The 12,429-nt window shown below is 58.7% G+C and overlaps 1 protein-coding gene and 1 long non-coding RNA gene across 2 annotated transcripts in view; one reads left to right on the top strand and one right to left on the bottom strand.

The window, feature by feature from the left end:
- Window positions 1-3,181: 3,181 nt before the first annotated feature.
- LOC105854215 lies at window positions 3,182-7,001 on the top strand. Its single transcript, XR_001145909.1, has 4 exons — window positions 3,182-4,016; window positions 4,099-4,208; window positions 4,423-4,520; window positions 6,192-7,001. It is a non-coding gene; the product is annotated as an uncharacterized LOC105854215 (long non-coding RNA).
- Window positions 4,858-12,429, bottom strand: part of ATP2A2 (ATPase, Ca++ transporting, cardiac muscle, slow twitch 2) — a 31,810-nt gene continuing 24,238 nt past the window's right edge. Inside the window, exons 12-20 of the mRNA XM_004691023.2 lie at window positions 12,193-12,411; window positions 11,332-11,667; window positions 10,169-10,389; window positions 9,452-9,654; window positions 8,968-9,053; window positions 8,746-8,879; window positions 8,470-8,587; window positions 7,001-8,396; window positions 4,858-5,579 (exon numbers count right to left, since the gene is read on the bottom strand). Of these exons, the coding sequence (XP_004691080.1) occupies window positions 8,139-8,396; window positions 8,470-8,587; window positions 8,746-8,879; window positions 8,968-9,053; window positions 9,452-9,654; window positions 10,169-10,389; window positions 11,332-11,667; window positions 12,193-12,411 (1,575 nt within the window). The 3' untranslated portion in view covers window positions 4,858-5,579; window positions 7,001-8,138. The remainder of the gene's footprint in view (window positions 5,580-7,000; window positions 8,397-8,469; window positions 8,588-8,745; window positions 8,880-8,967; window positions 9,054-9,451; window positions 9,655-10,168; window positions 10,390-11,331; window positions 11,668-12,192; window positions 12,412-12,429) is intronic.

Genomic DNA, 12,429 nt, shown 5'->3' with positions numbered 1-12,429 from the left:
TGCCCTGGCAGTGGGCAGCAATGGGCCCCCGACAGCCGGGTCACTTGGGAAACTGGTGGACCCAGCGACCCCCTTTTGGTTGATGGTCCCACATGGCCGCCGGCCTGGCATGGCCACTGCCCCAGCCCAGCGGCAGAGGGGCTTGTGCTTGGGGAGGGGACGTGGGCACGTGGGACCTGCAGCCCCAGGACCCAAAGGCAGTGGATGAGCGCAATGGCTGCGCACGTGAGAGGCCACAGGCAGGGGAGGTGCGAAGGCACCGCTGCTCGCCTCATGTACCCAGCGTCTTCGCATGACAAGCGGGGGCCTGGGGTGCTGTGCGCTACCCGCGGAGGCCATGACGCCTGCGGTCCGCAGGGCCCATTCTCACGGCCTCTTGGTGGCCCATGTCACTCGACACGGCTGGTGTGCGGACAGCTGGGGTGCAGCTGCTTTGCCTGTTCTCCCACACCCATGTGGGGTGTCAGCAAGCCTTTCGGGGCTACCGGCTCTTGGTGTGAATGCTGCATCCCGGCCTGTTCTGAGCGCCGTCTGGGCCGCCTGATGTCAGACCCAGCACCACATTGCCTGCCTTGCCCCCAGAGCTGCCTGCCTGCTCCCTTGGAGAGCCTGGGCTGACAGGGCCCTGCCCGAGGGCTGACGGTGGGCGGCCTGGCGGTGGGGGCCCTAGCCCATGAGCCTTGGCGTCTGTTGACCACCTTTCGGGGACTCCTGTGCTTACAGCTGTTTCCTCTGGACACGTTTCCGGGGGGTCGCAGAGGGCACGTGTGGGAGCCCCTGGTCTGGAAGCCTCCAAGAGGCCCCGCTTCCCTCGCACACTATGGCCTCTCCCACCCAGGACCCCGCTCATCTGCAGATTGAGGCAAGCCAGGGCCTCCCATCCTCCGGAACTCGCCGCACTGGCCCTGGCTGCTGCCAGGGGCTCGTGTTGGCCACTGGGGAGGCCAGGGAGGCCCTGCCTTGCCAGGGCTTGGGCCTTCTTGCCCCACGGATGCGCTTGCTCGGCTCAGGGTGGGGGCTTTTGGACCAAGGTCAGCCCCAGCTGCCCTAGGGCTGCTGGAGTGTGCGTGTGGGAGCAGCTGCAGGCTGCCTAGGTCCTCCCCGCCGTCCCACTGGGAGTCTGAGCTCTCAGAGGAGGCTTAGGCCGCTGGGCAGTGTCACTGACTGGGCAGCTGCTATAGCCCCTCTGCTCCCAGTTCCTTTGAACCTGGGGCTTTGTCCTATTGTTGGGGTGAGGAGTCATGGGTGTGGGGCGGGCTCCCTTGAGCCCCTCTGAATATCAGCCCCCAGTTTCACCCTGGTTCTCTAGTAGTAGTTCACAGTTGTTTGTCCAGGCATAACGTGGACCTGCGTCACCTGCTGTGCCACTGACCAGATTCATTTCAGAGGTACAGTCTGCTCAGGATTGGTCAATCGCACACATGTTGAACGTCATCCTTTCATCTGAATCGGGGTGCCGTGGGTTAGTTCTGAGGGGTTTCTGACTAAGTACATTTTGTAACTTCAACTAATTTTGACAGAAAAACTAGTTTGGCCTTCCTGACCCTCCTCGCGCCTGCGGGACATGTCTTTAGAGCCTGGGCCGTGTCACCGGGCTGCAGCAACAGGGATGGCTTGGCTGTTTGCATATGCAGAGGGTGCAGGCTGGGGGCTTGGTGGTGGGTCAGGGGACTCCCCAGACAGTGAGGAGCAGAACAGATGGATCCCCTGAAGCGCACTGCGGAAGGGGTCTGCCGCCCTGGGGTCATTCCCTGCCGGGATGGACTCAGGTTCACCATACTTTGACCGGGTGCACCCCCAAGGGAGGCCTGGGGTGAGGGCTTTAGCAAACTCTTGTTTTTACCGACTTTATTGGGGTTGAATCTTGTCATCTGTGTCCTTCCTATTCTGAGAAGATATTACACGCCATCTTAGTCAAAATGGGGCAATTGACAGGCCTTCGCCTGTGTGTGGAGCCTTCCTGTCTCCTGTGGATCGCTCCGTCTTGCTTGTTTCTGGTCTGTTCCCAGCAGGCTGCACAATGGCCTCTGGGGGCCGGACTCCTCTCTGCCCCCCGCGGATGCTGAGACCCATGCTCAGCCATCCTCTGCGGGAAGGCGCCCACCCGAGTCTCCCCCATGAGATCTGTCCATCTGGAAACGCCTTCCGCACCATGTGCTGCTCCAGGCCTGCAGTTGGGGCGGCCACTGCTCCTGTCCGCTCGGAAGCACTGTGGCGTGGGTCAGCAGTGGGCTGACCCTCCTGGGACTCTGCTCTTTTCAGGCTGCTCTGTCTGGTTTTCTGCCGTTGACCGGACTGTGTGCAGGCCTGGACTGCTATTTGCTCTGCAAGTAAAACCCTTATATTGTTTTCTGAAACTATGGGAAGAAGCTTGACTCTGTCACTTTCCTATCTAGATATTTGAACCTTTCCTTCCTGCTGCAATCTGGATACTTTTTTTCTCATGTGTCTTCCATGTCATCCATTATTCTGCAGTGTCCACTCTGATACTACATCTGTCCAGGTATTTACTTGATGTTGATTTACTTGTGCACACAGGAACTAGGGTGAGGCCAGAGGCGCGGGGTGAGAGGATGCCCCAGAGACAGCGGGGAGCAGGACAGGCGGATCCACCAAGATGCACTGCTGAGAGGCAGCGGGGAGACAGGAGTCTGCTGGCCATGGGGTCACTCCCTGGCCAGGGATGGACTCGGGTTGCAGTGGCCGCCGACAGCTTGTTCCCGCTGAGACTTACTCCCACCCCAGCAGGGAGGACCCAGTCATCACGTTCGTTCTCTTGGCAGAGGTGCTTTCTGGGGTCCACCTTACGTTCTGTCCCTGCCATAGCCACTGTTTGTAATCCCCTGGCTCTTGCGTGCACACAGTGCTTCCCGAGCTGTGTCTCGGGTTCCTGACGCCCGGGCAGGACGGCGCTGTATGCTCACTGCCGCCGCCTCTTCACTCATGGTGCCTTGGTCCAAGTCTCTTGGCCTTGTACTGTGTGCTGCCTTGAGAAGCAAGTTTGCAGCTCCTGAGGCCAAAAGGAAGCTACCTTCTCCTGGGGCTTCTTGCCACCAGTTGGGCCTCACAGGCTCCTCGGGTGTGGCAGTGGCCTACTTGGGGGTGGGACCCGGCCCCTGCTCTGCCCAGCGCCAAGGTAGAGCTGGGTTTGTAAGGGCGGGAGGGAGGGCGAGGGCAGACTCTGGGCTCCACCGACCGCGGCCACAGTCCTGAGCACGGCTTCTGTCAGGACACCCTGTGGCCCGGTGTTGGTCTGGCGGTGCGCCGTCTCCAGTGTGGCTGGGTGGTGTGCAGCCAAGGCGCCTGCCGCCAACTCTCACCTCCGCCTAGGGGTCAGCCTGGGCATCCCGTGCTGGTCTTGGGCGCCTCTGTGAGCTTTAGACAGAAGTGCAGCAGCACTGAGCAAAGCTTTTATTTCAGAAGAAGCGAGCGGGCAGTATGGGCTTCCCGCCCCTGTAGCAGGGGGAGCTCGTGTGTAAGCCAATGGGGCTCAGGCGGCCCAGCGGCCTTCTCGGCTGTGACGGCCTGACTCAGCTACGGGCAGTGTTGGAAGTGAGACCACAGGGGACAGCTGGTCCTCCTTGTGCTCCCAATATGATGTCACCTGCCTCAGGTGTGCCTGCCAGGCTCTGCTTTCCTCATCACGGGGCACACTGGAAAGAGCCACTGTGCAGCCCCACTGAGAGTGAGGTGCTCACCCTCTGCGGTGTGAGCCTACAGGTTCCAGGTCGTGCAGACTCAGCTCGCTCTCCAGTGCTACCGACACGGCTGGGGTGTGCCCATTGTCTTCACTCTGCTTCATTTGGCCAGTGATGCCCACGGCACCGGACTGCAGACGGAAGCTAGGTACAAGCCGGCCGTGCGGCTCGCAGCCTCCCGTCCCATGCTGGCGTCAGCCTCTGACACAATGGCTGGGAAGCTGCTGGGCCAGACTTGTGCCGCAGTGCGACGCCCCAAGGCTGCCACCTCTGCTACCTTCTGGGAGAACGTTCTCGTCTGCCTTGCTGCTGGCTATGGTAGGCCTCAAGTGGACGGACCCCCACGTCGCTGTTGCTGATCTTTGCTTCCTCCCACCGACTCTTCCTTTATGTTTTGGAGGACAAGAAAGACACTGCATAGCCGGAGGTGGCAGGGAGGAGCACACCTCGCAGCCTGGCTCTACCAAAGTCCCTGGGACGTAGGCAAAGGTGGATGAGGACTCCTGTGAGGTACGAGGTCACACCTACCTGGCCCCATCTCCCGCCCTCAGAGCACTGGGTCAGCTGATGGGCACAGAATGGTGCGTTTCTGTGGCTTTAATATGCAGGTGAAACGAAGCAGGTTTTAGCCTAAGTGCTCACATTTCTTTCTGCGAGGGTGTTTTAGTCAGCTTTCTGAGACCAATAGCCCACAAAGGAGTGACCCAGCTTTCTCCAACTGCAGGTGTGGTGTATCTTCTGCATGGAGTGGACACTCGCCCTGGACAGATGTTTCAGAACAAGCTCGCTCTCTAGGACCTACTTCTCGCGGAGCACCAGCTGGTGAGTGCAACTCAGAATCACCCGAGTACCCTGACTCATGTAGGGAATTTAGAAAAGGGAAAAAGCTGATTCACCCAAGCCCTTCCCTGGAGACAGGCACAAGAGAATCCTCAGAGGTAAAACTTTCAGGTCCCTTCCCGCATGTGTCCATGACACAGTGCAGAGCACTTCACAGCGGCAGGGAGCTTTCCCTGTCACCGCGAAGGCAGCGGCTCGTACCAGAGGCTAGGCGCTCCCCCAGGACACACCCACGCCCCCTTCTCCACTCGGAAGTGCTAGATCAGCCGTGGGCTCAGGAGACTGCGCGCTGCACACCCCCAGACAGCAATACCACACGCAACTCAGAATCGATTTATTCACCCGAACTGCGTCTGCAGGTTGTGGCGGCCGAGGGAACAGCTGACCACGTACAGTCCAGAGTCAAACATGCGCTGCGGTACTGACATTTAGCACTTTATTGAGATACGCATCACAATATCCGTATTGCACCAACATCTGTCTACTGCTTCTGATTTCATTAAATAAGTTACATTGAATACAGTGCAAAATAGCTGTTTGCACACTCAAAATACAACGGTATGAACTGGAGGCCTACGGTAGCCAGAAACACCTGCAGTGTTCCTGTTCAATTTATAAATAAGCAAACTGTACAGGGCCAATTAAAAAGTAGCACTTGTAACGGACAGTGTAGAGAGCTGGCTGCTGCTGTAGAAGGCATGCACTACAGCTGAGCAGCGAACATTGGCTAAGCCAGGACATTTGCAGAGAAACACGAGCTTGGCTGAGGCTATTCTAAGAAACCAACTTCTCTGGACAGGTTTCTGATGGATTCAGCTAAATTGTTCATTTGTAACTTTGATTTAAAAGCTAAAACCCCACTGGCAATACATGTTTCCTCCACATGACACACAAGGAGTTGGGGACTTTTTTTCTACTTTTCTGTTCCCCCGACCTCTTATCATGCAGAGGGCTGCAGATGTTTGCTAACAATGCACATGCACGCAACCGAACACCCTTACATTTCTGCAAAATGTTTAGGAAGCGGTTACTCCAGTATTGCTGAAAAGGAAAGAGAGAGGAAATCAGCTTTATGAAATACAGGGAGGAAATGTTAGTTGCTAAGACGAACAGTGACAGGTGAAAGGAGCTTTTCAGACTTCAAGGCCAGCCATCACTGGGGCGGCACCCAGACGTGCTGGCCGAGACTGGCCCTCGGGGAGCCCCAGCCACCAGGCAAACGGAGGGGACAGTGCAGGTGAGGACACAGGCGTGAGCAGTGTGGCAGTTAGCAAAAGACCCTTCCGGCTCGGCTCGCTAGAGCACTGCCACCCACCCCCGTCCTTTCCTGGGGTACAGCCCTGCTCTCCCCTGCAAGGGGAGCTGCGGCCTGCAGTCCAGGGTGTAGACAGACCTTGGCCATTTACTGCCAGGTGGTGGTTTGCAGGACACGGCAGCCAAGGGCCGCACTGCACAGCAGGTCAGACCCAACCTACGGCTGTGGTCTGCCCGGCACTTGGGGCTGATGTGGCAGCAGCTGCTCATGAGGCAGGCTGACAGCTGCCCTGATGGCCCCCTGCGGCTGGGCTGCTAGAGCGCGCCACCTCCAGGCCTGAGGTGAAGCTCTGCCCAAGGCTGCAAGGCCCAAAGCAGAGCCCTGTCCACCCTCGGCAGACAAATGAGGTCCAGTCTTCAGTGAGCGGCGCCGCTACTGCCTTGACAGAGGTGGCCACCCCTCCAGGACGCCCACTGCCACACAGAGCTGAGGACGGATGGTGGCTGCATTTTTGGCCGGCCAAGCCTGCAGTGGCAGGAGGTAAGTGGGCCTTCCTCATATGAGCTGGACAGGCCTAAAGCTGAAGCCCATGGGTGACCACGGGTCTAGGGCCACCCCAGGATGTTTGGTTTCCACCCACCAGTGCCCTGCTCAGCAAACTCAACATCGTGTTTGCCAAGATACTTTCCTTGCACAAAGTCCACTCGCCTCCTGCGCTCCCTGCTACTCCAACAAGCTGGCCAGGCTGTCTCCACTTTGGCTCAGGCCTCAGACCCCTGCACTTGAGCAGCGTCTGGCCTGCTCGATGCCCAAACCCCGCACTTTTGGCCCCGTCACCAGGTACAGGAGGGAACACACTGTGCCCCCCAGTAACTCTGGCCACACGGTACACAGAGAACGCGCTGCCCCAGGAGGGGAAGTGCTCCCCCCACCCCCGCAGGTGTTTGCTTTTCGTTGGACAGGCAGCAGAGCTGTCCGGCAATCAACAGATCAAAACAAAGCACACCGATTTCTGCAAGCCCTGGTGCCGCTGCCACAGGTAAGCTCCTTCCACCACACAGCTCACTTGTCCCAAGGCCGCCTGCCCCTGCCCAGGTGGCCAGCACGCACACCCACCCGTTAGTTACCTCACAGCCAGCTCAGCTGCCACCCGCCCGTCAGCTCTGGGGCCAAGCAGTCCTGACCCGGGGAGGAGGAGGGTACTCACGTTAGTGGATGGATGTTGGAAGGCAGTGGAGAGAAACACCGTGGTTAGACTGTTAAGACGGACACGGTTGCTGAGCTGAGACATGCGCAGACATGGGCGTAGTGACGCCAGGGCCGCGTGGTTAGTACCACATTCAAATAAAAATAGTTCTATACATTATGTTCATTTGGTCATGTTCTATTTACAGATTTTACAAAACACACGCACGCACACACTCGCCCTTGTATCCTCTACGCCAGGCTACAGTGGGTCAGCTGAAACGACCCTGCAGCAGACCGGGCCTTCCCCCCTTGAGCACAGCACGAGGAACTGAACGTGTCTGTTGGTTTGCAGCTAAGCCAAAGACCGCTTTTCTGTCCATTTAAAATGTTTTATTTCTCTTTTTTGAACTAGGTTGTGACTTGCCACTTAATAGGCAATGTCGGCAAACTACGTCCGCTATATAGTAAAACACAGAAGGCATTGAAATAAATAACCTTGAAACGACTGGCGGGGACGTGATCTCTGGTGAGTCTGCAGCCATGTTTCTGCACAAGCGAGAACAGGCAAACCTCGCAGCGACCATGTAAACAGAACCAGACCTGCGGGGAGCAGCAAGCGGAGCTGGGTGTGTGTGGAGGGGGTGGGGGTGGGGTGAGGGCGGCAAACCAAAAAATACTGACTGAGGTAGCAGGACTCTGCTCAGTGCAGAAAAATTGGCTTCTGAATAAAAATTAGACTGTGCTCTCAGATTAAATCCAGATGACCATGCAGAAGACAGTGCATGCGCTTTAGGTCTAGAGAATCCACATTCGCTTCCTAACGTCTGCTGCCAAGTGATGTGCGACACTGTCTGCTGGCTCAACTATCTTTAATACAAGGATGAGTATTCAACAGAACACTGTACATGCTTTTTCATCTACAAAAAAATATCTGCATAAAATAGTGTTAGTTCTCTGTACATGTCAATGGACACTTCGATTATGTGTATAAAAAAGGAAACTCGCCCCGCTGGAGTCAGAAAAAGCAAAACAAAATCTAGAGTATGAAACCGCCTTCACCAGCCAGTATGTTCAGTGAAATTCAGCAGAAATAGACAGTTGCTTTAAACAATAAAAAATTAATTGATTAAGTTAAACATCTTTATGTAAAACGTCAGTCAAGACCAGAACATGTCGCTGAAGTTAGTGTCGGTGCTATACACCCAGGCCACCAGCGGCAGCACGAGCAGCACGAAGGGCCAGGAGACCCCGTCGGCGCAGGCCGTGAGCGGGCCGGGCCGCACACACTCTTTACCAGGCTCCAGGTACTTGCGGGCCACGAACTTGAGGGTCTCATCCATCAGGATCACGGGCAGGGAGATCTTGAGCACCATCAGCCACTGGGTCAGGTTCAGCGGTGTGATCTGGAAGATGAGCTGCACGCGAGCAGCTGTCAGGGCCGGGGCTGGTGGGGTGTGGGGTGCACCAGCACCTGGCCTGCCCACTTACCGGCAGAGGCTCCACGTAGAGGATGAGGAAGTGGAGCGACATGGACAAGCAGATGGAGCCCACGAGCCAGCCGTTCTCCCACGGGGGCATCCGCAGCAGGGACTGGTTCTCAGACAGGCTGCAGGCAGGGCAGGGCCGTGAGGTGCCGCTCAACAAGCTGGGGCCTGTCCCTGTGGGACCACCTGCCAACTACTGGGGGCGGTTCTGCCCGGCAGTGGGACCTCAGAGGCCCCCTTCTGCAACCCCCGCAACCCTGCTCCCGCCAGCTGCACTGACCTGTTGAGGGCATTGCACATCTCTATGGTCACGAGCACAGACAGCGCCATCGTCATGGGGTACGGGGACTCAAAGACTGCGCAATCCACGCCCTCGAAGTCGGGGTTGTCCTCTTTACACTGCAGGAAGTGACTCTGCAACAAGACAGTCATGTCCTTTCCGGCCCAGCACAGAGCCACGCGTCACGTGCTGCATGCAGAGGCGCCAGAGGCAGCCACCTACCAGCTGGTAGAAGGACACCCGCGGGCCACCGTCGGCTGCAATGAACCACCACGCAGCAGCGCCCACAGTAGCAGCACCGACATAACCTGGAACAGAATGTGACCGTGACGTGGGGGCTGGGCCTGGGCTGGTTCTCAGGAGGGAAGGACGTGGCCATTGGCAGCAAGGTGCATGTGTCAGGCAGCATGGCCAGGCCCACAGGGTCCTGTGTCCAGGCTGGCTCGGCATGCCTGTGGCTGGGCACCTACTCACGCAGCAGCATGGTAGGCGGGAGCCCGCAGGGGACATGTGGCCTGGATAGCAGTTGGGGGTGAGAGGCCAGCTTGACACGTGGTCAGTGGGGCACTAGGATAGTCGCTCTCGCCCAGCCAGCTGAGGGCAGGCTTGACCGTCACCCTGACAGACGGGTGGAGACACGTGCCTCTGAGGAGCAGACTATGGGGTCTCGGGCATTTCCTCTGCAAACCAACTTGAGAAAACTCACAGCCAATTGCCAGGTAGCGGAAGAAGAGCCACCCGCTGATGAGGGGCTCCTTGGGGTTCCGGGGCGGCTTGTTCATGATGTCAAGATCCGGCGGGTTGAAGCCCAGCGCAGTGGCAGGCAGGCCGTCCGTCACCAGATTGACCCAGAGCAGCTGCACGGGAATCAGAGCCTCAGGGAACCCGAGGGCTGCCGTCAGGAAAATGCTATTGGCACCCAGGGAGAGGAGAGACGAGAGACTCCACGTCAGCCGTGGCCACATGTAAGCGCCAACCACCCGCTGGGACTGTCCACAGTCGCTGCAGCCCGAGTCCACCCTGGCCAGGGAGTGGCCCCATGGGTAGCAGACGCCCCCGTCCCCCGCTACCCCCTCAGAGTAATCCATCGGTCTGCTGTTCTGCTCCCCACCCTCTCTGGGGCCCTTCAGTCCCCAGCAGCTCTGGCCTGCACCCAGCTCTCTCACAAACAAGATCTTCAAATAGCATCAGCCCCGCAGACAACGGCCGTCCACAATAACCCTGGAGGTTCCACCCAGAAAACATCACATCAAGCTTCAAATCCATTTTGAGGGTGACAAAAAGTTAATGTGCGCGTCAACCTGAACTCGCTCTGTTGAGCGTGGTGCGGCCCACTGCCCACCTAGGCCCTCACTCTCCCACTGTGCACCTGGCCTGCAGCACTGGCCAGGACAGAGCCCCGCGTTGGGGGCACGACACCTACCACACGACCTCCCCCACGTTGGAGGAGATGAGGTAGCGGATGAACTGCTTCATGTTGTTGTAGATGGCGCGCCCCTCCTCCACAGCCGCCACGATGGTGGAGAAGTTGTCGTCAGCCAGCACCATCTCGGACGCCGTCTTGGCCACAGCTGTGCCAGAGCCCATGGCGATGCCAATCTCGGCCTTCTTCAGGGCTGGGGCGTCATTAACCCCGTCCCCGGTCTACAAGGGAACGCGCTGGTTCGCTCACCCCCACTGCAGTGGTCACATGCTCAGCGCCATGCGGGTTTCCCCAGACACACAGGAGCCTCCAGAGAGGAGGCAGAGAGGGACACCGAGGAGCCCGCACAGCCCAACCCCCCCACCCCAAATGAGCCACCACAACGGGTGCGAGACCAAGCACTGACATCCACGCCAACGTCACGACCAAGCGGCTTGGCACAGGAGACACGCAGCCGCCACTTGCCCCTGACAACGTGCAGCGCCACCGCCCACAGACACACAGCTGCCCTGGCTGTGAGCCTGCTTGTCGTGGACTTGCCTCACTGGGCCCTCGGGGAGACAGACACTGAAAGGCGTGAGAACTGTACACGCCACAAAAGGGAAACAGGCCCGTCCGTCTGCAGGAGTCCTGAAGGGAACAGCACTGAGGGCAGCCAGCTCGGAACCAACATGCTCTAGTGCGTTTAATTTCAGCTGAGAATTACCCAGAGACTGGAGAGCCCCTGGTGGCAGCCTATGATAAAGTCTCAAGCTGTCACGGAGATGGCCGGAGTCTGAGCCCCTCCTGCCGGGGACTGACCCCATAGGCAGCAGACCCTGTCTTCCAGCTGCCCCCTCAGCAGTGTGTTTCGGTCCATCTGCCTGACTCTGGGGTGTCCGCTCACCCACCCCTCTGGCCTGCACCCCAGTTCTCAAATGCATAGAGGACCTGTTACCAGTCCTACTTAACCGCATCTCGGCAGATCTGAGACACAGGACATACGTTTAACCAAGACAAAAACAGACACCAACCATTCCCAAGGGTCTATGGGCGCTTGACCAGGCCCTCCCTGGCTGCGCAGCAGCCCACGTACACCCAGCACAGCGCCAGAGACCGCCGGCCAGCGCCAAACCCAGGGCCACTAGGACTCGGTCAAGGCTGCAGCCTGCTTGGCAGCTCACCATGGCCGTGATCTCATCGAAGGACTGCAGGAACTCCACAATCTTGGACTTGTGTGAGGGCTCCACGCGCGCGAAGCAGCGGGCGTTCAGGCAGGCGTCCCGCTGTGCAGCGGGGCTGAGCTCATCAAACTCCCGGCCCGTGAAGGCCTTCGATGCCACGTCCTCATCCTGCCCGAAGATGCCGATGCGGCGGCAGATGGCCACGGCGGTGCCCTTGTTGTCCCCCGTGATCATGATGACCCGGATGCCCGCCTGGCGGCACAGCTTCACGGACGAGGCCACTTCAATTCGCGGGGGGTCCAGCATGCCCACGCAGCCCACGAAGGTCAGGTTGGTCTACGGCAGAAGCACCCCCCCACTCGGGTTACAACGGGGAGTGCTGGCTTCGGGCCTAGTGTGGCCAGGTGCAAGTGGGAGCCGGCACCCCCATTTCCCTGTGATAAAGCCTGTGAGTCTGACGCCGAGGTCGCAGTGTTCACCCTGCGGACCCCATTGTCCGGACACAGCGACCTGACTCCAGCGGTATGATGGCATCGCCGCACCCTGCTCGCGCCGTGTGCACTGGGGGGTGAACAGATGGGGGGTGAACAGACAGCTGTGGTGCAGCACCCGCCGAGGGTGCCCCACATAGACTTGACCCCCATCGCGGGCCTCAGACAACCGCGCAGCCTCTCTGACCGGGTCGTCCTCAACTTCAACGACACGTTTTTAAGAACAGTGCCGACCTATGCAGGTCTTGGTTTACACGAGAGCGGCAGAGTCCGTTTCACTGGTTTAGATGGTCCCAAGACTGACAGACCTGTATGAAGCTGCGACTGGCCACACTGCTCCCTTGGCGAGAGCGGGGCGCGGCTCGCTCACCTCGTATTTGATGAAGTTGGCCGAGTCCTCCAGGTTCATCTCCTCTCTCCTCAGGGGGCTGTCGTGGGTGGCCAGGGCCAGGCATCGCAGTGTGTCGCTGCCACTACCCCACTCCCGGATGACAGACATGATCTTCTGCTTGACCCCCGGGGTCAGTGCGACTTTAGTGCTCCCGACCCGAACATGGGTGCAGCGGTCGATGACGCCTTCTGGGGCGCCCTGGAGGGTCAGGTTTGG

Source organism: Condylura cristata, unplaced genomic scaffold (genome assembly GCF_000260355.1).
Source record: "Condylura cristata isolate star-nosed mole 26May11 unplaced genomic scaffold, ConCri1.0 scaffold00029, whole genome shotgun sequence".
Taxonomy (NCBI): domain Eukaryota; kingdom Metazoa; phylum Chordata; class Mammalia; order Eulipotyphla; family Talpidae; genus Condylura; species Condylura cristata.
Note: the sequence above shows the minus strand (reverse complement) of the source record. Positions and strands in the feature narration are given on the sequence as shown.